Source organism: Micromesistius poutassou (genome assembly GCF_964030765.1).
Source record: "Micromesistius poutassou genome assembly, chromosome: 13".
NCBI classification, from domain to species: domain Eukaryota; kingdom Metazoa; phylum Chordata; class Actinopteri; order Gadiformes; family Gadidae; genus Micromesistius; species Micromesistius poutassou.
Genome location: NC_140283.1, coordinates 9,231,370 through 9,258,753, shown reverse-complemented (window position 1 = coordinate 9,258,753; position 27,384 = coordinate 9,231,370). Strand labels below are relative to the sequence as shown.

General features: G+C 46.8%; 1 protein-coding gene across 1 annotated transcript; it reads right to left on the bottom strand.

Moving 5' to 3' along the window:
- Positions 1 to 449: 449 nt before the first annotated feature.
- Positions 450 to 27,384, bottom strand: mtss1la (MTSS I-BAR domain containing 2a). Its single transcript, XM_084477042.1, is given in 16 exon segments — positions 450 to 719; positions 721 to 1,418; positions 1,752 to 1,917; positions 2,147 to 2,332; positions 2,696 to 2,851; positions 3,054 to 3,128; positions 6,058 to 6,190; positions 7,252 to 7,349; positions 9,048 to 9,155; positions 9,728 to 9,885; positions 10,951 to 11,025; positions 11,167 to 11,258; positions 11,803 to 11,887; positions 23,706 to 23,779; positions 23,933 to 23,994; positions 27,086 to 27,384. Coding segments are annotated over 16 exon segments (2,388 nt in total). The 5' UTR covers positions 27,155 to 27,384; the 3' UTR covers positions 450 to 566.

Genomic DNA, 27,384 nt, shown 5'->3' with positions numbered 1-27,384 from the left:
CACAGAGCACATTGGCCCGTTGTGCTTCAGTGACAGGTGAAAAAAAATGCACAATTATAAGAATAAGAATAATAAAGACAATAGAGCTTTCAAACCCAACAGCAGTGATCTGTCACCACTGGCTCGAGCAACAACAAGCGCTGAAACAATCAAAGAAACACAGGGAACAGAGAAGCACAGCAACGAATCCCACTGACAAAATGAAAAGGAAAACACAACCAAAAAAAAAAATGGGTTTACTTTGTACGCACGCAATACATACACAACGTGACCTGACGTGACTCAGCATTCTCCACGGTCATTCCTTTTTCAAATTTCTCTTTCTGTCTTACTATTCACGGTCCTTTATCCACCACACATAAAATCCCCAATCCATGTCCATGTGTTTCATGACACCTGAAACCCGGACACACACACACACACACACACACACACACACACACACACACACACACACACACACACACACACACACACACACACACACACACACACACACACACACACACACACACACACACACACACACACAGCAGCAGCAGCAGCAGCAGCAGTAGCAGCGAGGTCTAGCCCAGGACCCTGGGCGCCGAGCGGTCGTCTGTGGCCACCTTGCGGAGCCTCACGCCGCGCCGGATGGACACCAGCACGTCCACCTCCTCCCTGGCCGAGGAAGAGAAGCACTCCCGGGGCGGCTCGGCCTGGCCCGGTTGGCTGGCGGGCCACGCCGGCCCCGCCGGGCCCCCCCGCCGCGGGGAGCGGGGAGCTGGGGAAGGGGAAGTGGCCCTCACCCAGGGCGCGGGCGCTGGCTGCCAGCTCCCCAATCTTCTCCACCAGGCTGTGGCGGTTGGCGGCCAGCGTGGGGTCCTCGGGGGCCGCCGGGCCCTGGGCCAGGCGCTGGGGAGGAGCCTGGACCCCCCCCGCCGCAGAGCTGCCCCAAGCGCCGGGCGGGCCCGTGCGTCTGGGCGACCCCCCGGCCAGGGGGTCGTCCCCGTACGGGAGGTCCTCCCCCGCCAGGGCACGGTGGTGGGCCGCCGCCGCCGCCGCTGCGCCGTAGCCGGGCGAGTCCGGCACCCGGGGGGTCTTGACGGGCACGATGGGCGGGCGTATGGGGATGGGGCCGGAGGTGGGCAAGGCGCGGGTCTTGGAGGAGGGGGTGCGGCGGATGGTGGCGGTGCCAGAGGTGATGGTGGCTCCGGACGCCGACCCCCCCGCCGCCGCCGCCGCCGCCCTGCTGGCGGCCCCCGGGGGGCTCTTGCCGGCGGGCAGGCCGGCGGTGCTGGCGGGCCGCTTGGTCTGGATCATGCGGCGGTAGTTCTGGGCGATGTTGCTGTGGCGCGGGATGGTGGAGGACTTGTCGAAGTCCGCCTGCCCGGCGCTGTCCACGTCGCCGTTCAGCGAGTAGCACTCGTAGTCGGAGCCTGAGGAACGCCACAGGGAGAGTCAGACTCGCCACGGAGCAGCCGAGCTTTCACGTCGTCTAGTGAAAAAAACTGTGTGGTACACAGATTTAGAAATGCCGGCTGAAAGACAGCGTAGCGCCTGTAGCCACTGTTATAACACAGCTCATACACAACTCAAAAAAAATAGAATAATTGTTGCGGGAGGGTATCCAGGATATTTTTAACACAGAGAGAATAAGAGAAAAGAAAGAGAACAGGAATAGGAACGAGAGCACGAAAGAGGAACATTGGGAACTGGAAATCCAATGGTAGCAGTGTGCACGTCTAGGTGTCAGGGTGTGGTGGGAGTACCTTGGGAGGGGATGGTGTCCTCGGAGCAGGACGGGGTGTTGGTCTGTGTGCTGTACCCGCTGGAGTAGTGCAGGGAGTCCCGGCTGCACTTCTGCTGCTCCATGCTCAGCCCCCGAGTCAGCACCATGGCCAGGCTGCTGGCTGCTGGGGAGATGGGCTCCCCGTGCTGGGAGACACACACACACACACACACACACACCAGACATAGATGCATTGATAGACACACACACACAGGCACACACACACACACACACAAACACAAACAAACACACCCAAGAGCAGATTATTAGCATAACCCAAACAAATCCTGATTAGCATGACCCAAATAAACCCCTGATGAAGGCATACGGACGCATAGATTAACATTATATGATGCATTTGTACTCTTTCCCTACCTTGACTGCGATGGCTCCTGCACCAGTCCTGGAGCGCTGTGGCTCATCTGGATGCAGCCCAGAATAACCAGAATACCCCTGTGGACTGGAGGGGGATTCAGGTTCCCGCATCCTATCCAGAGACTCCCTCCGGCGTTGCAGAGTGGCAGCCAGAGATGGCTCATATGAACTTGACTTGGCCCAATCCTGTGACACACAAATACATATGAAGCCTTGGGTCCTACCAGGGAGACGCAGGAGGGAGGGACTTGTCCACACAGCAGCAGTTTAACGGGCTTCCATTGGGTTACACAATGGAAGCCCGTCCAAAATGGCTCATGTACTGATTGGATGTGTGGGGTGGGGGTTTATGCAGGAAGTTTGTCAGATGCGCAGATCTGAAAACTGAAAGCTTCAATGGGAAGATGCAACTGATGGCAGTGAGGTTAAGCAATACAATGCTAGATGTGCATGTGAGGAATTAATAAAACAAAAACAAAGCAGCAAAGAGAAAAGGAAAGCTTTAATAATAATAAAAAAGAAAAAGTTAAATTGCAAATGAAAACAAACCTTCCAGCTAGGAACCTTTGATGTGGGTGAGGGGGTGTTGGATCCGGGGGAGTGGTTAAATGTGGGGGACGCAGGAAGTATGACAGAGAGAGGCCTCATGGTGCCAGTGTAAGAGAAAGCAGGGCGGAAGGTGCCGAAGGATGAGCATGAGCCAAACTGCGAAACGGGACAGACAAGTTGGAGTCAAGGGTGCTCAAGGTTTGATTAAAACTCTCCTCAAATCCATAACTTAAGGTTGCTCAGAAACACCCACAGTGGCCACTTCAAGCCGTAGGTACTAATGAGCGCTGATGCACTCTGTATTGTATTGTGTGTGTGTGTGAGTGGGTTGAGAGGAATGGGAGGATCTGATACTAACCACCGTGGGGGAGTTGCACTCGCTGACTGACTGGCAGGTCTCTGAAGCCTCAGAGGAGGCTGAGCTGGTGGATTTCTGCAGAGCAAGGAGAAGACGGACGGCAACAAGGGGTTGGAAAGGGAATCACCTCAGGCGTAGGAAAAACACTTAGGAGCAAGAGGGATGTGAGCTCCCATCTGTGCCGTGTAAGAAGAAGCCGGCCCCCATCCCGAGAGATAAAGAAGGAGAGGAGGAAGGAAAAGCCCAAGAATGCGTGGCCGACGAAGGCGACAGCGGAGCCTGAGGCCCACAGAATCGCCACCCGATACCAGCCTCCTCAGATAGCAGCGCTCTGCTTGGAGCGGAGAAGGTCAGTCATGATAGCAGCAATGTGGAATAACTGTGTTCTGTCTGTATATAGATATGTGTATATATATATATATATATATAGCCTACCATATATTATAGCCTACAATTGATTAAGTAGGCCCATACAAAACATATAAAATGTCACTCAAACGAATATGTCTCTCAAATCTATAATTGAGGCTAGTTTATTCATCACGCGGATATAATTGTTTGCGTTTCTCTGTCTGAAACAAAACAACTATATTGAATGTCTCTTAAACAAATCATTCAAGTTGTACGATAGGCTAACTAAAATGCAACACAAAATAAAATAAGTGCACATATATTGCCAGTGGGTGAATGGCTTGATTTGATCATTATTATTCGTTCTTTCATATAAGGAAAATACCAGAGTTGACTCTCAAATGTTACTTTATTGCCTATAAAACTAACTCATTGCGTGTGGTCTTGTGTCGGACATACATCACCCTACTCGCAGATTGGAGTTCTCAAAGTTTTTTTTGTCTAATTATATTATCGAAAGGGTTCATATCATTGTTGCAATAGGCTTTATTAAAACTTAATGAGTCGTAGTGTCGGCCCCACATCGCCATATATGTGCAGAGTGGAACTCACAACTGCTTGAATCGTTAGATTTGTTCCTTCATGAAATGGTATGATGAAAGGATAAGGAAATTGCGGCCAATCTTCCCTTATCTCCTACTAAAGGGAAGGGTTTTCCTTGTGTAACCCCGCGAAAAAAACAGGGCAGCCTTTCTGTCTGGGGCATAATGTCTACTAAACGTGATACCTAATAGGCTGCGTCGCCTTACTTACAGTTCTGATCGTAACTGACAGGCCTGTGCGACTTCATAAATACTTAGATACACGTTCCAGCTGCAAGAGGCATCCTGGGAATAGCCAATGTCTGTGAGGCTCGTTTCTCATTTCTAGCTGCGTTGGGGTGTGTCCTCGCGGGTCGGCCCTCACACGGGTGAAGCATCAGAGCACTAGGCACATGGTAGTCACACTTTGGCAGTCACACTGTTGCCCATTTTAGCCCTCGCACGGGTTGGTGAGCATGGTGGGAAAGAGATAGGGGGGGCTAGGGAGAGTGAGAGACAGAAAGGGAGAGAGAGAGAGAGAGAGAGAGAGAGAGAGAGAGAGAGAGAGAGAGAGAGAGAGAGAGAGAGAGAGAGAGAGAGAGAGAGAGAGAGAGAGAGAGAGAGAGAGAGAGAGAGAGAGAACAGGGGGAGGATGTGAAAGAGAGTTGGGGATGAAGGGGGATGTGTTTCAGGGAAACAAAGCAGGGATTTTCCTGAGGACATATGTCCCTGGCGGTTCACCCAACGTTTTGTGAAAAGACTAAACTGGTTAAAAAAAAAAAAATTACAATTCTTAGGAGTGGTCTATTTTGGGAGGTTTCAATCTAAATAATCATCCAAACAAATTCTTCATCTATCAAGAGACGTGATAAAAATAATAACTTATTTTTTTGTCTCTTCTAATTTCATTTTCTCGATCCACTTACTGGGTTAGAAAGCCTTTAGAATGGGCCAGTCGTTGGCTAAAACTCTGTTCAGAAAGTTAAGAAATAAATTCAGAATTTAATAATAATACTATGAAACAGACTGAATTGATTGACGTTTCCACCCTGCGTCTCCAGAGTGACTAGAACAGCTTAGCGCTGCTGCGCACACAGGCTCCTTCTTACATCCGCGGTTATTTCTGTGTAACTAATTAAAACAGGTATTTTAATGAAGTCAAAAAAAGAACAACTGATTGCAAAACCCCAGCGCGCGCACTTGACCCTGACCACAGTTACCGTGAACCAGATTAAATTAAATTATTGAATTAATGATTTGAGGTTTCGAGAACTACATTTGTTTAACGTTGGTTAATTAGGCCTATTAAAAGGCATGGTCTAATTCTTATCTGCATATTTATATCAGCGAGCAACAAACTAAAGCATCTCGCTGACTACGACAGTGTATTAAAAGCTACGATTTGGACTACTTATGGATAGAGATCCTTAAGTAGTCCATAAGAATACATAAATAGACCTCAGCAGACTGTGTGTGTGTGTGTGTGTGTGTGTGTGTGTGTGTGTGTGTGTGTGTGTGTGTGTGTGTGTGTGTGTGTGTGTGTGTGTGTGTGTGTGTGTGTGTGTGTGTGTGTGAGAGAATTTGTGTGGGTTGATTCGTGTGTGTGTGTGTGTGTGCGTGTGCGACATGTTTTACTGTTCAGTTCTACAGGAAAGTAAAACCAGAATAATTTCACGGTTGTACTGAAGGAATATTCTATACCATAGCTGGTAAAATGATGTGAAATGGTTGGATTGAATACAGTATGACTACAGTACAAATACACCCGAATGAGGGCTCCTGGCTCAGGGCTATACAGAGAGGAATGTGAATTCAATAATCCAGGGAGACACCATTAACTGACGGCAGCAGCATCTCGCCACTCTGCATGCACACGCGCTTGTTGCCAAAAATGCATGCATTTTTGTCATGCATTATTTCACAGACATCAGATCCACCCTGGGAAGACTGAGTGGGCAGCTCGACAGGGTTTCGATTCAAACGTGGGGGACGCCATGTTGAATGTTGATTCCTACGCAAGAGGCAGAATGCAGATGGGGATGGGGACACAGGGGTGGGGGGGGGGTGCTTACCTGGCTGGTGATGTCAGAGGGCATGGGCGAGGGGGGCTTGGAGTGGGTGTTGGCATCCTGGGAGATGAAGCCTGAGTCATGGGAGGACACGCTGCTGAGGCGATGTGTGCCCGCCAAAGGCATCTGGAGGAGGCTGGGACGAGAAGGGGGAGGGGAGGGGGGGGGGAACGTCACATGATGGAAACAACACGAATAACGACATCCATCTATCTAATGGCATGCTTCAACATCAGTAACATTAGTGGAGAGAGAAAATAGTGAGGAGAGAAGCGTAATGAATATCAATTAAAACAAATCGAAAGTCGAGAGAACAATGATTAAAGAGCACATTTTCCCCATCGCATCAGGACGATATCCAAATTACAATAATGAAATAAAAAAATGTGACGTTCTCAATAAATATGCTCCTTGTCATGGTGGCTGGGAGTATCTGAAGGCTCATACTGAGCTGTTCGTCTCCCCCACCCAGCCATCACTTCTCCTTCCATCTCACTCTCCTATTAATTACTTTTCACTAATTACTTTTCGCTCCCTGTCCTCGGCAATCTGCTCTCTCTCTCTCTGAGCTCTTCTTTCAAGAAATAGCACCTGTAATCCTGTTGATGTGTAGAACCTGCAGACTGTCAAATATATTCACTCAATTGTTTCTTTTTTCCTTCATTCAAAGCCCCCTTCAATCGCTCTGCAGCCAGTTCACATGTTGATTTGTTAAACAAGGCCAAATGAATTAACATGATTAGGAATGTCGTACAGCTGGATAAATTTGTCAAATTTTCACTCCCAAGGTCCCAATCTACAAAGTAAATCCATGAACACTGTGTAGAGAAACACATCATATATAATGTCAATACCCTGTATTGACATTAACCTTGTTCTTCAATCGCTTGTCATTCAAACAAACGTCTCTCTCTCTCTCTCTCTCTCTCTCTCTCTCTCTCTCTCTCTCTCTCTCTCTCTCTCTCTCTCTCTCTCTCTCTCTCTCTCTCTCTCTCTCTCTCTCTCTCTCTCTCTCTCTCTCTCTCTCTCTCTCTCTCTCTCTCTCTCTCAGCAGTGTCTGATTTCAATCCATTTAAAATACTTCTCTGCATTCTTCACCTCACTTTGACTTGCTCTCTGTCATTCCCTATTTGCTATCTTTGCCTCTCTCTCTCTCTCTCTCTCTCTCTCTCTCTGTCTCTGTCTCTGTCTCTGTACCTGCACATGCTGCTTTTCCTGGAGCCCGCGCTGCTGGGGGAGGAGGGCGGGGTCTGGTAGGACCAGCTGAAGTCTGAGCCCTTCAGGTCCCTGATCACCTGGAGGTGGGAGGGGTGGGGGCACATGGTTACCCATCCATACACACACAAACAAACACAGCCTAGTTCTTCTCAGTAAACTATTGTGGGACAATGGGGGTGTAAAATGTTGGCATGAATCCAATGCAGAATCCAATGCATATGGGGAAGTTGGAACGCTGGTTGTCGTGCAACTGATAATTAAATTAACAAATGAGTTATGTTGTAATGAAGTATTGGCTTCGCTGAGCTCTAATGAACGTGACATTATTAGACGATGCACAAATATGGATTTTCTCTTTGTGTGAGTGTGCAGGACAGCGCCATGACGAGGTATAAACGTTTTTTCAGTCACATTGATTTTCTTTATGTGAAGCAATGGTTTCAAGCCATCTTGTTGGTGAAATTGTTTCCGCGCCGTCTGAATTTATAATGGGGGACTTGGCTGAAAGCACGTTTAAAATTCTGGGGTTTTCTACTTCTGTTTATGTGCACATTGAGGTCAACACCATGGTAAGGAATTCAAAGTGGATTCCTCCTTTGAAAAATATCCACAAATATGTATTAGAATACAAGTTTTCAGACAAACAAAAATGAATTGAGATGCCAACAATAATCACAAATTCACTCGTTTTGTATCCGTTGGAGTGGAATTTGCAGAGTTCTATTGTGCTTGGAAGGCGTGCAGGTTTTTTTAGCGTCCCAGCCCGCTTCATAGCATTGTGCCGCAGTGCATTCCTGAGTTACGATAATAACCACTCAATTAAAAAGCAATAAAATGAAAAATGCACACTATCCCTCATGTGTCATCTATAAGTGCTGAGTCCCTGGCTGGATCGAAATTCATTAAAAACAGTATGGGAAAAAATTATCTTTGACAAATTGTTTAAGTTGGTGCACACTTGCAAAGTTTTGAGCTGTGAATTATCTCCCTCAACCCATCTGCTGAAAAATCTCTACAGACAGGGAGTGAATTATGGGGGGGGGGGTAAGGGGGGCAAACCCCCGCCCCCCCCAGGATTAAGCTGCTCAAAGGACATATAAAAGATAGTAAAATGGACTCAAACTGCAATAGTTTCTCAATGGGCTTTAGAATGAATATGTTACCGTAATATATTTGACTAAATTATGTTATTATTAGGCATCTCTACAGTCTCTTAAAAGATTTGCTGAGCTCTCTAGCAGCGATGACAAAAAAAGAGACAACTAATCCATTATTAATTTAAAAAGGTCTGCTTCTAGCAGGCTTCCGGTGCAGGCTGCACCGGAAGTGGGCTCATGCAGCCTAGTCAGTATGTTCAGGTGGTGCAGCGACCACAAAACCATGAATCAAGATAAACAGTGTATTCAAGGCTTGGCAGTCAAAAGAGCAGAGAGCTATCGGTTTGCAGCATTTGAGTCGTGTGATAAACACAAAACCTAATTTCTGAGGTTGTTGTTGGGCTGTTGCATAAGTCGAGGGCATTGCAGTTCAGATACAACAGGGTGTGTAGTAAGGGTAATGAGGGGACGCGTTGAATTTGTGTACATGCCTGGAGCTATTCTTGTATAGGTAGACTCTGAACACCAGGATTCGAACCCAAAACCTTTCAGATGCAAGTCAAATATGCTAACCACTGTGCTCAATCCTTAACTGGCGCATGCATCTGATCGACCCGTTTCTGTTGTGAATGAGTGAATGAGTGAATGAGTGCATTGCAATCCTACAGCATGGGTTACCTGCTCACTCGCCGGTGGCAGTTTGTGAGGGTCTTCGGTCAGCCCAGTGAGGTCATCAACAATGGCCTGCAGGTGGGTAATCTCCCCTAACATGGCAATCTCTCCATTCTACGGGGACAGAACGAAAATGGATTTAATATGACAAATTGACAAAAGAGAAGAGTGAAAGTGCTCTTTAAATCTAATCTAAAGGAAAAAACAACCATAAAGCATCTTATTGTGATGTACTGGATTTAAAAGTATTATATGTAGTATTATATAGTATAGAAGTATATAGTAATATATGGATTGCATTTGATCCACATCTTGACTTAAATTGACATAGTGTAAAATTGCAGCATCTGATGTAAATATGGACACAAATTGCCTGCTATGGGAAACACATGCAGTGTTGCATGCATTCATTGTTACCGGCACATTTAGGTTACCAGATAACGTCAACTCAATGTTCTGGCTACAACCCCCCCCACCCCCAGAATCAGATTGTAGCACGGAAAGGGTGGGGAAAAGGTGTTTCACCTGAAGTGCAACAGAAGCACCAAAATTGTAACATTTTGATAGTTGACATAATAAGTCATTTGACAGTGGACTTGCTCCAGCTTGGGCTGTGAGGCTTTCCACTCAAAGTGATCACGAGGGGAACATGGAGAAGTTGAAGCGTGGAGGTAAAGTCCGCCTACCACCACGGGCTGCAGCAGGCTGATGAAGGAGCAATAGCGCCCCCTCTCTTCCAGCAGGGCCCGCCGCACCGCCTGCCTCTCTGTCTCCTCCATCAGCAGGTACAGGTCACTCACGTCCTGCATGGCGCTGTCCAGCTGGGGCCGCAAGTTACCTCTTCCTGGATGGGGTCAAAGGTCAGCAGACAGATGTTAAAAGAGTGAAGGAATGCAGCACGGGTTAAAAAAAATAGAAATGGAGCAATGGGGGAAAAGCAGCTGGTGGTGAGGTGAAAATGACGCCAGGCATGTTATACAGGGATACTGGTCATGTAAGAATATGGATGGAAAATAACTAAAGTGACCCAGTTTGTCTTGCTTACACACTACAGTGAATGGCTTGACGAGACAGGAAAAGACAAGCGTGACATTAAAAACAGTGTTGCTAACTAATCGGCAGGGATGGTGCAGTTCCTAAAATAGAGGAAGTAAAGGCTATTTTAATTATAGTATATATATATATATATATATATATATATATTATATAACAAATATATACATATATAAACATGAAAGAATACAAAGGACGGCAACACCATGGAGATGATAAATGAAGAACAAGAACAAATGAGAACAAATGTGTTCTGTAATAAAATGAGTGGCGGTGGTGTAAACAGGCACTACATGGACAGTGACCATGACGTGGGTGTCTTTTGCATATCTTTTCTCATGCAGATCTTTTGATTATAATAACAAGCTGAAGCACAGCACACATACCCAGGAGCTCTACAGCCAGCCAGAAAGAAATACAAGAAGGGTTGCAGGTAGAGTCAGGGGGGAAGGGGGGGGGGGGGGATATAAGAGATAGATGGAGAAGCAAAGTTAGATATACCAAATAAAGACCATGTAGCATGTAAGAATGTAGCCAGCCTCGCAACCTTAGTATAACCTCTTTTAGGATAGTGGTTGGGGCAGTTTCAAACAATTGATCCAGTCAATGATATCTACTTTATACTGATATGTTGCAACCTGATGATAAAGCATGCAAGATTGATGAAGTGCCCTAGTATCTTGCATTTTTTGGGATGGATAGTTACTTGCTTACCACTAGGTGGCGCCATTTCTCAGTGAGCTTTTGTTTTAGACCAGGGGAGCGAATCTTGGCAAAGTCAATACATAGTTCCATAGCGCTCTGACTTTAACCACAGTAATATTAACCAATGGGACACGGTAGGATTCGTCCTCACCTTTCCTAGCCTTTTTCTGGAGTTTCATGGTGTCTGAGGATTTCCTTTTTATCTCCTGGCGAGACCGCTTGTATTCTGTAGAAAACAATATATTAAATCACAATCATCATTCAATAGTGTTTATTTGTGTCAGTTAAATGCATCACCTAGACATCTGTGACATCTGTGAATCATGTGTCTCATCTATTCACTGGTTTATGAATGAATAAAACTTGCCTTTGGCGTGGTCTTTGTCTAGCTGGTTGGCTGTCTTCTTCCATTCCTCCATCCGGTCCTGAAGGGGTGTGACCATGCCTTCCATAAGAGCACTGGAGGAAAAATAACCCAGAGGGAGACAACAGGACAGTCAGGGCGATGTGAGAGGCAATGTCTTGCCTTTCAAACCATACCAGTTTTGTTCTTAGCAAAGTTTGTGCACATAGTTTGCTGAAATAATGTTGAAATGTTGGTGTAACTTTTGAATGAATGCTCCATTGTAATAATAATAATACACAAGAGATCAGGGTCCACTCTTTTCCTCTCTCTATGTATTTGTATTCCATTGAGCAAAGTGTCTTTGTCTGTGTCTTAGCTGACATGGTGCAAAGTAACTTCTAATCCCTTAACTTCCAAGTAACTTCAATATCAGTGAATGGAGCGTCATTAAGCATGATCACAGCCCCTTACACCATACATCCCATAATATAACCATGCATATGGACCTTGTTTAATACGCTGGTGTAATCACGAGTTGTTGCGATAGGGCTCAACAGCCCTGATGCATCGCTCCTCCAAACAAGGAGAGAATTCTGGGAAAAAAGTGTCAGAGTAGACTAGAGCGGCGGCACAAACACAACAAAGGACACGGCTTACTTTGTCAAGTGCCGTAGTTTGGTCTCGATGCTGCGATGTCTCATGCACATCCTAGTCAGAGCTGAGCCGATGTCCCTGGTGGCACCTGGAGAAAGGAAATCACAGAACAACGATTGCACATCGGGGGAACATAAAGCACCGGTATTATAACCAGAATAAAAGTGTGATAAATATGAGTTTCTCGGGTAAGAAATACGGATCAGTTCATCAACTTGCAGAAGAAAAGGGCCCTAATTCATCCTGCACTTCGAAAACAGACACACAATGCGTGCACGCCTCAAAGGAAGAGCAAAGAGAGTTCCCTCTCCTACCAGCAGATGGGTGAGTGCAGATTGTAAACCCCAGATCATGAATGTCACGTGTGTTTGTCATTTGACCCAAGTAGTCTCGGAAAGCAATTTGACACAATGCCTTTGAGGCTTCATCTTTAAAACCTCCACATTCCCTGAGCGTACCACCTTGAAGAAGTTCCCGAAACTTCACACCAGCAGATGGAGTGAGGAGTGGTTTCGGCTCCTCCGTGAAACAGCTTGCGGCCATTTGCTACTGCACTCTTCCTTCTCTCTGCTGAAGTGTAATTAAATGGGGTCTTAAGCTTTTAAAGCTCAGTCTTACTGATGGTTCACGCCAGCCCGTGTAATGTCTGGCAGCACTGATCCTGCAGTAATATGGGACACATAGAGCTAATCTTCTTCAACGCAAACGTGTGTGTGTGTGTGTGTGTGTGTGTGTGTGTGTGTGTGTGTGTGTGTGTGTGTGTGTGTGTGTGTGCGTGACAGATAGTCCACCGTGACAAAAGACACACAAATCAGTGAGTTGACAGGACCTTTCATGGCAACATTGTGCCACATAACCCTCCCTGTTGGGGGTAGGTTTGTACACAACCGTGGCGTGCAGTGTGCAGATCAGCCCCTGCTGTTATGTACATCAGTTTCTGTTTGTGTATGTGTTTGTGTTTGTGGACTAGGTGAGTGTGTTGGACAGGTGGTGTAACTTACCACCACCACCACCACCACCTCCACCACCACCTCCCTCCCACCCTTTCCGCTGTTCTCACCCCGTGCGTCCCGGAGGGGAGAGGAGGGAGCCCTGTAAGGGGATATCCCTCCATTCTTCCCCGGGCCTGCTCTGCCTTTCCTGTTCTCTCTGTTTCCCAAACACCATTCATACGGGAGGGACAGACAAAGACACCGGCTTCAACCTGCCCCGCCTCCCACTCCACCACAGGGCTGACGTAGGGACGGAGAGAGAGAGAGAGAGAGAGAGAGAGAGAGAGAGAGAGAGAGAGAGAGAGAGAGAGAGAGAGAGAGAGAGAGAGACTGGCAAAGATAGCAAATAGGGAAATAGGGAATGACAGAGAGCAAGTCAAAGTGAGGTGAAGAATGCAGAGAAGTATTTCAAATGGATTGAAATCAGACACTGCTTTAGGAGCGTTCCAGGTCGTTCTGCAATGGGATTCATGCTCTGTTCTCCTTCTTTCATCGGGTTTAAACAAGGGTGAAAAGACTAGGTTACTGTGACAAGTGCCAGTGATTCTGCATCACAAAGTAAAGGCAAAGACAAAGTGACTACATTTCCCTATAGCTGCCTTGAAGCCTTTAGGCGTGTGTGTTTGTGTGTGTGTGTGTGTGTGTGTGTGTGTGTGTGTGTGTGTGTGTGTGTGTGTGTGTGTGTGTGTGTGTGTGTGTGTGTGTGTGTGTGTGTGTGTGTGTCTGCCTGCCTGCCTGCCTGCGTGCGTGCGTGCGTGCGTGCGTGCGGGATGCTAACCATGATGGGGATGGATCAAAGGTTGGGTGTCATGTGTCTGCAATGCTTTTCCAGGGGGGGGGGGGGTGGGGTACAGGTGAAAGGTCATACAGATGTATCACACACATGGGGTAAAACCAGGATGTGATCGTTCTGACGTGGATCTGAAACGTGACGGGCTGGCCCATTTTACGACTGTGTTGTCGTGCCAGTGACTCTGCGAGTGAACTGTGCGAACACAGCTGTGAGTGATCTACTACATTCACAGACATACACTTCTTACAGAGTGCAAGGACCAACGTCCTTGAGTTGCGCAGAACTCCCTTAAAGGAACACACTCCAAATTGTTTGTTTTCGTATGACAAACATAGAGCCAAAGAGGAGAACATGAATTGAAGAAAATGAATGTTGATTCAAGTCGCTATAGACTATGTCTTTACAGCCCACGTGCAAAAACATTTTAAAATGTGGTTGAGAACGACCTGCAGACAGGCCACGTGCACATGGGTTATGTATCTGCAGTTTAGCCTTGAACTCCCTCCTCTTACAAGCATTTAGAGGAGACACACACAGCTGGGCATCAGCTCAGGGGAGGAGGAGGAGGAGGAGGAGGAGGCGGAGGAGGAGGAGAGCAGGAGAAGAGTACAGAGGGAGCAGTGTTATTCCTTTTATCTATTTAACAGACTTAATGCCACTGTCAGCTCAGCAGATCTCCGCCCCCCCGGCCCACACCTCCTCCTCCTCCACCCATCCCGTCCTGACTCCCCGCACTCTGGTCCCATCCACACTTGACAACTTCACTTCCTCTCCTTCTACCCAATCTCCCGCTCATCCTCCCCTCCTTTAACTCTCTTGTCTCCCTTGTCTCCCTGTGTGTGTGTGTGTGTGTGTGTGTGTGTGTGTGTGTGTGTGTGTGTGTGTGTGTGTGGTGGTGGTGGTCGTGGACAGGGAGGGGATGTATCAGCTGACAGCAACATCCTGGGGAGATTCAGGGATTTCCTCTCCAAGTCCAGGAGCTCTCTTGGCCGCTGGCCCCAGCTGGATGGACACACTACAGCATGGTGGCTCTCCGTGGCACAGGGACCGGCTGGATTTACTCAATGCACTGGTGTAGGCATGGAACAAGGGGGCACACTTTTTCAATGCATACACAGCACGCACATCCAGAAAGAAGGCTCTTCTCTTTTGAAAATGCAACCGAATCCCAAAATATGATAAACACATCACAAGTGCAACTGCACTAGGATTCCCCTGCCCACGGCTGAAGTTTATCTCCAACTCCCTGTCTCTCCTCTGCTCTCTACTATCCATCTCCGAGTGAGAGAAAGAGGCTTCGGAGCACCTGATGTAAACCCAGCTGTAACCCTGGACAGCACAGGGGATCTTTAGCAGACCTGGACCCCCAGGGCCACAGGGGTAACAGGTTATGAAGGTATAGGCGGGGTCACAGCAGCCAGACAAACAGCAGAGCCAATAAGCAACTCAGCGCAATATGTGCTTTGGACGCGGAGTAGTAAAAAGCAGCCATTGAACAATATTCCTCACAGCGCAGTAATTGATGGGTTACAACAACGCGAGTGCTGCGTAAGGAACTGAACACAGCTGTTGCCTGTTCCAGCAAAGCACAAGGGGATATACATGTATTCACCCACCAGATCTGCCCTGTGCGTAGATCAGTAGGACGACGGTGGTACTTTATGGGGACTCGTGTGGTACACTTTAATACATTCGGGAAACGCTTTCCATCCAGGGCCTCTGGTCTTGATTAGGGTCCCCTGACGGAGTCAAAACTCTGCCTCTTTCTCCCCAGGGAGAGAAGGCGAGGTTTTAATAGGCTTGCTTTACAGGAGGGGGTCCACGACCGGGAGCTGTGGTTAAAACTGCCATGGGGCCACAGTCGCCCCTGATCTCTTCAACATGGTGGAGTGCTCTTTAAGTGTGCCCTCCTTTTCTTAACATCGAGACACAAAGCTGATTTGGCCCGCGGTATCCAGATAACCCGGGGTGAGACAGCAACGGTGCTCGAGTTAGAGCGGTGTGCGTTAGACTCTAGTTCATATAACTGGGATAAGTGCCGCAATTCCTGGGAGTGTTCATTTTGTTCCACAGCTTTCTGTCAATAAAGCATGTTTACGTGGGCTGAGCAACCACAAGGTACAGAAAATCCTCACTGTTCCAGGAAAAAAAAAAAGAAGAAGAAAGAAAGAAAGAAAGATAGAAAGAAAACAACCTCGTCCCGCCGCTGCTTAGCGAAGGAAATTCCACATCCGTCGGATAGCCACCAATACCGTGTTTGGGTTCCTTGGCCGGCGGTCCGACCGCTGGCTGGCACGGACACTTAATCACTCTGCCGATTACCTTTTCTCACCCTCCACCCAAGCCACTTTCTGTTGTTTTGAGCGATTTTAGAATGAGAACTGGCAGTGGCACAAAGAATACCGAGGGGGGGTGTTGACCAGAGGCTGTGGACCAGAAGGGGGGAGCGGAGAGTGAGGAATGAACGAGGCTGCACACACTGCACTGCAGGAGAGTCAAGGGCCAAACTAATGCCACTCCAGGCCCACGACTGGGGAAGTGCTGTCTGACCGCCGCAGGTGCGCTAATTCAGAGGGGCCCCAGGCCCTATACTGTGAACACATACAAGGTAATCTACACACACATTAACACAGATATATCATGTATATCACTGCGTTGGTTCATGAAGGTTAGGTGAGGTGACAGTGCCTCCAAGACACTGAAATCATATCAAAGAAACTCAATAGTTCCATTCTGAAATCCCAGCATCTCTAGCCAACAGAAAATAGCCTGCAGTGCTAAGACCACCAACAAAGAAACAGAATGCTTCATTAAACTTGAAAGCTCCCGGGAGGAGGGCGTTCACCCCAGGAGATGCAGACTGCGGTCTACCGGGTACATCTAAAAAGGGAAAAAAAACGAAAGCAGCAGAGCAGAATTTCTTTGGGGTCAGCTGTTTTGGGAGCAACAGAGTTCTCTGTTGACAGCATTCATGTAAGAGGAGCTGTGGATGAAAACAGCACAGCGCATGTGGGTATTGATCGGAAGAACGCTCATGACGCCTTGGGGTGTGTGTGTGTGTGTGTGTGTGTGTGTTGGGGGGTGGGGGAGGGTAGTGAGAAGTGCACCAGAGGAAGTTCCATCAGAGGTCATGTTGAACAAATAACAGAGATACAGCCGCATCGCTCGCGTATTGGAAGTGGTTCAATTACCCTGCCATGTTTGTTAAACATATTTAGAACCACCGCTACAACTGTAATCAATAGCTACATGGAAAACTTTGTTGTTTTTTTGATGTGAATACATTTGACAAAGAGTGAGTAAGTGAGTGTCTGTGTGCCTGCAACAGAGAATCTATTTATACATGGGAGCAGTTGCATTGAGTAAAGATTAAAAACAGCATTCAAGACCAGTGTGTCACATCCTTTCATAAGGAATTTCTCTCATCCTTGCATATAGAAACAATAGCCATGAAAAACACAGGAAACCCCCCCCAATGTCTAACACACACACACACACACACACACACACACACACACACACACACACACACACACACACACACACACACACACACACACACACACACACACACACACACACACACACGACACCATTGTTGTCTGCCTGAACAAGACACATGGGGAGTTTCATTTCACCCCAATAAACTCCTATCAGACAGATCTCAATGTGGCTTGCACTGGGGCCAACCTGTTGTGGAGTGCATTAGGGGGAGCGACAGCAGAAGGAGGAACAGGAGGAGGAGGAGAAGTGGAAATGTTCTGTTAAGGAGCTTCTCATCCGGGGACCAAAGTGCTCCTAAAAATAAAGCCATGTCCCTGTCCAGATGTGCTTTTCATTAGCAGGGAGGAGGAGAGGTAGCAAGGGCGACTTTACAACAGGAAAGCACAGCATGCACATGTTGTTAGCTTAAGAAAGGGAGGGAAACATTCAAAGTAATGGCAAAAACATTTATTTTCGGAAACCCAAATAGGGGAGTTTCAAAGAAGTCTAATAATGAAAGGCCACCGAATTGAACATTGAGCAGAGGAACACCATTTAATCTTTCCTGTTCTTGTATGAACCTCTATTTTCAGAAGTTGACTCATATCCTTGGCAGAGAGACCATCGTGTCCTTTCCTTCAGGACGGCCGTCGCTTCAAAAGCATCAAGACTGAGAGACTGAGATAAGGAAAGGAAAAGTTTATACCGGACAGGTCATTCAGGATCAAAGACCTGGCCTTACGCCCATCACATGAGTCTAACTTAAGTTATATTGAAGTGAAATCTATCCCAGCAAGACTCAACCCACTTTCATCACACCATGTATTTATGAAACATGGTCGGAATGAAACGGCATCTGAGTTTCTATTTCTTTCTTTTGACCGCTTTTCATTCCTCTTTAGCAGTCTGCCCCGTCAGCTCCTTCCTCTCTGCGGAGGGCGCAGACTTTGTGTTCTCCCCAACCCTTTGTTGGTTGTGTTGCGTTGTTTACCCACCAAGGCTTTATTACATGGCACTCAGATCACTATTTTCCCCTCTGCTCTCGCCTCTGACACTCTTTTTCGTTATTTCCCCCCCCCCTCCATTCACCATTGCCTACTCTTCACTGGTCTGAAACCATAACAGTATTTATTGGAAAAGAACGACTCGACGGGGTTCGGCTCTTGTGCTGTCAGCGGCCCAGAACGCCAAAAAGGTTTCCTCCGTGTTGAAGCCAAGCGGTAAAGCCACAATCCAGCACAAACCCACACCCCCCTCCAAAATGCACTGTATGTTCTGTTCTGAAGGGGGCTTAAAGACAAAACAAACACACATCATCTCCCAGCAACATGACAGGATAACCCTCATGCGAGTGTCCGTAATCCAGCTTTAGGTTTCACTCTGTGATCAATTCGGATGGGGGGGTAAAATAAATGGTTAAAACCACCATAGACAAATTACACATACAATTCCCCCACCCCAACATCACAATCACAGAAAAAAAAAAAAAAAGCCAGACGTGGACTCATGTCAGCAAAAGAAGAAGGCCTGGGATTGGGAGTGGTTTGGTAAAGATGTCTGCGGCCGTCACGTGGTGGTGCCTCCCCAACCTTCATGATTTGGCGTGTCCGTATACATAGCTGCACTGCTGGGCTGTGAGTGGAACAGTAATCCCCTGATCTTGCCTCTCGCCGGGGCCAAGGCAGTGTTTTTCTGCCCATGCCAGGCCGGCTCCAGATGGCGGGTAGGATATCCGTCCCATCTGCCAGGCCAGAGAAGCACGGCGAGAGGGCGGATTACGGCTTCGCTGACACACTGATCTACTAGCAGCAGCGACGGGCCCTGAACACACACCAGTACTGTACCTACTGTAAGATGTATGTCGGGGGGCCGGAGGAAAACCAGAGAAAGTGGAAAACGGTGCACACCAAAAAAAAAAAAAAAACAAGGAAAGGGGGGAAAGTGGAAAATAAAACAAGGGATGAAAAAAGCAAAGAAAGACAGATCCCAGACATAGAAGACAGACATACAGACGGTGATACAAGAGGGTAGGTCTAGGCTTGTAGTAATATGTCTGTGTATGTATGTGTGCGTGTGTTCGTGTGTGTGTGTGTATGTGCATGCACGTGTGTGTGCTTGTGTGTGTGTGCGTGTGTGCGGGTGTGAACAAGCAATAGTCCGTGGCCCGTGTTAGCTCTGGCGCACAGATGTGAAGGGGAGAGTGGACTCAGTGGATGCGGGGCGACGACGCAGTGTTAAACGAACACACCTGCAGCCTGATCCTCTCCCCCGTCCAATGGGAGGTGTGAGACAGCGAGGCTGCTAACAGTTCGAGGCAGAAGGGGGGGGGGGGGGGGGGGGAGGCTAGGGGGAAGGGACTAGCGGGCAAGTGAAGGCGAGCCATTCTGTGTGCCTCCGTGTGTCACACAGTGGGGCTAAGCGGATTAGCCAAACGCCTTTGCCCGGCCTGTCTATGCAGAGCTGTGGAAATCCAACTGTGTTCACAACCCCCACCGTGGACCAACCACCGCTCCCTTCCCAAGCCCCCCCCTCCCCCAACCTCCCCCTCCCCCGGCTCGGACCAAAGCTGGCATTTAACATAGCTTCGCCCCGGCTAAATATGGGGGGCTAGGAAATCTCCTCCTGAAGTATTGGCTCTGGTCTGTCTGGTGTCTCTTGTGTCCAGACACAAAAACGTAAGAATGGAAGATTGTTAAGTGATACTCGATATTGGACTGAAAGTTAATGAAGTGCTGGGGACACTTGAGGCAAACAGGGACGGAAAATGATATACCCAGTGAAGCAAAATAAACTTTATAATATTAATATTAATAGATGATAATTAATCAGGCCAATGTGAGAAACCAAACTACCTCAGAGTGCTATTAAGCTCCTCAAGCTAATTCCCTGGAATGATGAGCATTGACATTTTCAAGACTAAATTCTCAAAAAAACGTTCATCCCGGACACACTCAGTGGCTATCAGATATTTGCTTGGAACCTGATGCTAGTTGTATTCCATGGAGACAGACGTGCCTTTAGATCCATCAACACTACGATGACAGGAAGACAGCCGACTGCACACATACACACGCACGCACCCACATATATGTATAAACTCACACCCACACACACACACCCACATATTGTACAAACTCACAGACACACACACACACACACACACACACACACACACACACACACACACACACACACACACACACACACACACACACACACACACACACACACACACACACACACACACACACACACCAAAATGCTTGTCATCCGACCACTTTGGTTCTTTAATAAACAGAAAGACACAGACGTTTAGTTTACAAAGCCCAAAAACACATTATATTGGGCGACCAGCCGACCACCCTTGAACCCAAACCAAAAAGACGGTTGGGAGACTGATGGAAACTGGTCATTGTGGAGAAGGAAGTGGGTAAATAGATACACACAGGAAAGCTGTCAATGTCGTTTGCAAAAACAAAAAAGGAAAGGAGCTTTTTGCATCCAATAGGGTCAGTGCAATGATGACTAGTGAGTTCATGGGGTCATGCATGTCGAGTCAAGTCGAGTGTGTCAGAGGTAGACTTGAGAGAGAATGACGCGATGAGGACTTCCAGCTGGCCAAGCCGGCCAGCAGCTGTAGCTCGCCCCGACATGAAGAGGGAAACCAGGGTAAGAATGACGATGGCAAACAGAGCTCCGCCAAGGATCTGCCCCCCTGTGGTGCAATCACCCCTATATGGTCATATATGGTCATCCAAGCAGACACCGAGACACACAATCGCTGCAGGGCAGACAGGCCGCCCACGACCCGTACCCTACCACTTCAGACACACACACACACACACACACATATACACACACACACATGAATGAAGATAGTCAAGGAGAAACAGGGAAAGCGACTAAGGAAAGAAAGAAAGAACTAAAGAATGATGTCTCTGGTTTCTTCCACCGTCATTTTACTTTGAAACAGGATTGTATTTACTTGTGGTGCAGATCCTTTATACAACTAAGCAGAAAATCTCTCCATATCAATTCAGAGATCCAGAGATCTGTTATTGAGCCAGATTTTCCTACTTTCTATTTTGTCTTTTTCCCAGTTTTTGTTTTTTTTGACGCCCACACTTTTTCCATTCCTCCTGTGCTGTTCTGGCATTTGGTTGGCGGTTGCTGTTTTGGCATTGTAGGTGACCTCCACCATCACACGCATCACCTAGAGCACATGAGCCGTGAGTGAGTGGCAGAACCAACCGGAACGTAGCTATGGTCAGCTCACTAGACGAGGGTCAAAGGGTTATCGTTTTCCACAGGAGCCAGCTCCAATAAATATCGACACATATCCAGACAAATTAATTAGCGAGCCTCGATTCACATAGGAAACCAGGGGGCTACCATAGGGCATTCAATAGTGCTGATGAAAGGGCATATTCATCTAGTCAAACCTCCGTTCATACTGTGGGTTTCCTTTAACTAATTAAGTTCAAGTCGTCCGCCAGTTGGTCTGCAGGAGTATGAAACATGCCAAAGGCAATTCAATTCGTAAAAATAATGTTGTACTCTGATTAATTAAATGTGTGAGACAGCTATATTAAGGATAAGTCGAATAATGATGAAGGGCTTTTGCTCCTGCTGACAACATGTGAATGCCCTTGCTCTCTATAGATTGGGAACAAGGAAGCTATAGTAACACCAGGAATCAATGGACGCATGGACTTCCGACCACCCTGTGGTTTTGGTTTTGGTCATGCGATGTCCAGATGTGGCAAGGCTTGAAACAGTGGCTCATTCAACCCCTTACATCACTGTTGTTTTTGTCTGTGACGACATCAAACACCTTCACGTGTTATCATTAAACGACAGCGGGTGTCCCATGGTTGGTGTGACTGATCGCTCCCCCCCGCTCAACTGCCTACAGCATTACACTTGATGGGTGTTTGTTGTGGACATCTCGCAGTGCATTTATTTCCATCAGAACATAACTGGACAAGTAGAATGAGGTCACACAGTGGCTGGATTAGAACGATTTGCCGGAGATGGAGAATGATGTAGCTGTCCTTCTAGCGTTGGGTCGGGAGTATTCACGATTCAAATATCACAAAGACAAAAAAACATCTTATGTAAGGTTGTGTGGAGCAGTTTTGCGGAGAGCGTGGCTGCTGAGGAATTGGTGTCGAAGGAGTATTTGTTTTGTCGTAACACGACTCGCTGTGGCGTCCCCTGGTTATGAAGGATTGTGGGTTTGGAACACAGGAGACTGATAAACCGCGCTCCATAAGAGAGGGTCTCTCATCGCATGATGCCATGTGGTGGGGGGCTCTCGTACGGACGTCAGGGCTGTGGAACGACGACTCTAAATCTGGTGGTAATATGGCGTGGATAAAGAGAGAGTGGATGGCGCCATGAGTGGGCGTACGAGTGACATACTTAAAACAGTTCTACCACGCAGCATCTCTGATTATGAAACCAACGTCTGTCCATCTCTCTGTCCCACGCTCGCCCTTCGTCTCCTTTTTTTTTTCCTTTCTCTTCAGAACAATTGAATTGGTGTACATTCATGATACCAAATGTATGACCTATCACCCTCAAGTGCATGTGCTCACCTTTATATATAAGAGTTAGTATATGGCCTCTTCTAATGCAAACCCTTTGCTCATTTATAAGTCACCTGTTAACACGGGTCCATCTCATGTAACTAACATTTATATATTTGCAGAATCAAACAGGAGCCAGAGGCCCAGGGCCCTCTTCGGCTTCAGGGGCGGGTGAGAATGCGTGAACAGCGTGCAGACAAAATACCTCTCGGGTTATTTTCTCCATTAGCCAGTGCTCAGAGAAGGGCGGTAAGACTCTGCGATGCTCAAAAGCACGTTGGCATGTGACCTGGGGTCATTTGGCTTCCTACCAGCTGTCCCGTTTGTGCACATCGAGCTTGTGTGTATGTGTGTGCGTGTGTGTGTCTGTGCACGTATGTGCATGGGCCCTTCATCTGTAGTATGTGATTTGGTTTTTGATCGCAAACATTTACATGCTCAGCTGTGGAGCTTTTGTGTTGATTTCCTTTTTGACCTGATTACTGCAGCTCTCCACGATGCACTGGGCAGGGATCTGTGTTAATCAGCTAGCTGCCCTGTCGCATAGGGGATCTGTCAGCCATCTTTAGCATCATGACAAAGCAGATCAGCAGACCTCATTAGGACCAAAGGAACTGTAAGCTCAGATTTTCACTTCTGTGACCAGTCTCCCCCCGTTCCCCCCACTCCGCTCTTCTGATTACAATCTTTTGATCTTGCTTCTGTTACTTTGCATTTTAAACTATTATAAAACCTCAGGTATGTGTTCCCAGTCGAATTCAGTTAATACTTTTTCTAGATTTTCCTCTGAATTTCTCAGATGGGTTGTGGTGAGGTTGTGGTCAGGCACAGAATTGACAAGGACCTGTATTGCCTGTTTTGTTAGTCTAAGCTGAATGGTGAATGTACTTGAGCAATCATTGTAAAATAAAGAATTATTAGAAAAAAGCTGGTATAAAACATTTACAAGATGTTTTGTGCATCCTTTGGGTGGATTCATGTTTTAACAGTTGTTTTTCAAAATGTTTGCTCTAGAAAATAGAAATATGTGTGATCATCTCATCTTACCTCTGGAGCTGGTAGCCATGTCTGCCACCTTTTGAAAGGCATCTAGAAAAGCCACTGCAGCCAGAATGGTTGTCCTGTGGAACCAAAAGTATGTGCTTACTTCTCAGCAACAGCATGGAACCATTTGTGCAACCAATAGCCAATATGTGAACCTGAAAAGAGGAATCCAAACAAAACAGAAATAGTTGAATTCTACAAGACACTACAAGACACGCATCGTTTCTCACCTGAGTTGAGAGTGCAGTTTTGTGGCTTTGGCACTGAAGTCCTCCCATACAGGATAAGAGCTCTGACAGGAGAAAGAAAAGGAAAATCAGTCAAACCAAAGAGACAGAGGCCAAACACACACTCAACAGAGACTCTTCACACATATACCGTGCAGGCAAAACATCAAGATAACCTTTCAAGACATAACGTTCAAGCTCAACGATGAACTCTTAAATGTCAAGTGTCTTCCAGGCATTGACACTTTACACTTCTCTTCATAAGACAAGTTAAGCTCGCTTTCCAGACACCGAATGTGTTCCCCAAGGCTAGGAATCACTAGAGGATTTTACTTTTGGCTGTAGGGTTGGGCATGCAAGCCAGTCTGCTCCTCTGTGTTATTACCTGCCTTTGAAGGAGAAACCCAGACTGCAAAAAACTGATTTGAGGCGTTAATGTGTGTGGGGATAGGGTGTGGTGCGTAGTTACAAACACACACACACACACACACACACACACACACACACACACGCGTGCTCATATGTGTCTGGGCAGTGCAAAGGGGGCAGTTAGCATGCCTTGGCCTTTGAGCACTATAGGGATCAGGTTTTCACCCAGATCATCACCCTGCTGCCTGGGGCACTACCAGCGAGTCAGCCAAAACATAAAACACAAGGAGGGTTTAGATCCAGCCTGAGCCTATTACCACAGAGCCCTGAAGAGCACTGGGGGAACAGGCGAGACCAAAACCTCTTCTGCTCTCGTACAAGGCGAGGAGGAAACCCAAAACAGGCCCGATATTCACTCCCTATAAATAGAACGGGGAAATCTGGAAACACTCTTGTTCTGGGTTATTGCTGCGATAACTCCAGAGTTCAGCAATGATAGCCTATCATTCCTCCCTGCAGCAGGGCTGTGATCCCCAGAGCTGCAGTGTTCCCCGCTTCAGATGGATTTTTAGAGACGACCATCATCCAAAAGAAAATCTGCAATCTCCCAGTGAACCGCAGAGCCATTCAAGTCTTTACTTGAAATCTAACAGGTGGCTAATTAGCTTGTGTGACCCAGCGTCTCCCCAGGAAAGGAGAGCGGCCCGCTGCCAACGCAGCTGAACGAGGAGGCGGCTGGGGAACAAGGGGAGGAATAACACAGCCCAGGCCGCCCCCACACAGACACGTAGACGCGCTACCTTAGCCAACCCTCCACTGGCTGCCAGGAGTATGGAGATAGGGAATATAAAGACAGCTACTACAACTGCTGTTTCTACTACTACTACTGTTACAGTACTACAAATACAGCAACTACTACTACTACTACTCATAATAATAATAATAATAATAATAATAATAGCACTTTAGTGCTTCTCTTCAAAGTCAAAGTCAAAGTCAAAGTCACTTTATTGTCAAGTGTGTTATATGCATGACATACAACACAGATGAAATTGCAATTCTCTCTCTTGGTCCCAAGGTGCAAACAAGCAATAAAAAAATACATTTTCTATTAGTAAAAAATATAAGTAGCCAATCAACAATTAACAGACATAAATACTTCTCTACTACAACGTGTTTTGTTAAGCTACAGAACGTTCTTTCCTAAAGTTTGTAATTATGCAGTGCCTTGCGCAAAGGCACTTTAGTGGGGGCGGTACAAAGTGCAAGCTCAGTACTGGTTCACTCCTTACTGTCCAAACACATCCGTCTCTCTCCCTCCACTTCCTCCCCCTCCTCTTCCTCGCCCTACCCATTTTACGGCATCCGGGATCAATGTATTGGGAAGTGTAGATCAGTGCTGTAGTAGACGGTAGTATCAAAACAATGTAGAGCATGGAAAACATATTCTAGTATCCTGTATTGAGTTGGATGTGTGGTATGGAGTGTGTTATGTCCATGTACAAGGAGAACCGCATTCGTCATCGTATGTTTATGCATGTAAGTATGTACCAGTCTGTATATTTTGCAGTTGTTACACTTGTTTGACATTTGTTGTACACAATGACCAGCCGGACTGGTCGCAGAGCCCACTCAACAGCCTGCATTTAGCTCATTTGCTCAAAGCAAAGTGGAGCAGGCCGGATGCCACGCTCGAATGAGGTCAGATGTCTGTCTCAGACAGTGGACCACAGCACTATGCTGACTAAGGGCTCCAGGCCCTATTCATCTGTGATGCTTATCAATACAGAGGCTGACTCTCTCCTGAGTCTGCCAAGCCTCCCCCCACACCACCCCTCATCATCGGCATGGTGAACATACACAAAAGAAAAAACGTGTGAAGCCACCACTTCCGATAGTTTGCCGGCAGCTGTTTTCATTCAACCTTTCACAGACAGAAGTTAACAAACGACTTCATCCATGAATACATTTGGTTCCGGCGGGGACAGGGCTGATGTGCGACGATGTATTGATTGATTAAAAGTTTGGGAAAGGATCGGACTCCACTTGTATGCTGTTGTCATCTCTTCATAAGAACAGCCGTTGTTGGACTGAAGGCTGCTAAAGGACCAATGAATACGTTCACACTTTCCATCTGTTGTGGTAAAGACCACCATGGCTCAACTTACTGCAAACCATCCCCCTTCGGACACAAACATAACCAGCCATATGTATGTATGTAGATAGATAGATACATACATACACACATATAGTATGTATGTATGTATGTATGTATGTATAAATAAATAAACATTTAAATATATATAGGCTACATACATACATACATACATACACAACAAATTACTAATTAATAACACAGTAGAAAAAATAAATAAACACAAATGATAAATCTAACACAAACAATGAATTAGGATAAGGTTAAATGGCCACCTAGAATAACCATTCCTATGTTATTCAAATATTATAAAAAATTATATTTGGATATTCCACCAAGCTATTTCGTACACCATACTGTCATTGTTTTAGTTTTGTACCATAGTTTAAACAGGCAAGTAAAGCGTAATGTCACAATGAACAATTGTTTGGGTCCAAAATGACAACACTGGTGGAAAACCTGCTGCACAATATGCAAACAGCACAATGGGAAACATGTCTAATGGGACACGTTTGTCCCGCAGCGTAGTGGGGGAGGATTCGGAGCAGAAACAAAGGCAGTAAAATGCGTTTACTCATCCATGCAATAATAACATCAGGAAAAATATGCCTGGTTTAATTTAGCTTTAGTACCTTCATGTCGTTTACGATGGCCTGAAACAGTCCACCAAGGGCTCCGCACTCCTTCTCCACCGACTCCATGTTATCACAAAAAGCGTATGCAAACGATGCACAAATGTCAAATATTAGAAGTAACCCGGGAACCGATTTTAAAATCAGATGTCACGATTTCTTTCATTCGCCCTTCTTTCTCTTCTCCAACCGCACCAGGCACGAACGGGGGATGCAAGACGCAGACCCACAACCCTAAGCTTGCGTAGCCCAGAGAGACAAAAAGAGATCTGCTGCTCAATGGCACCGGGCTTGTCGCT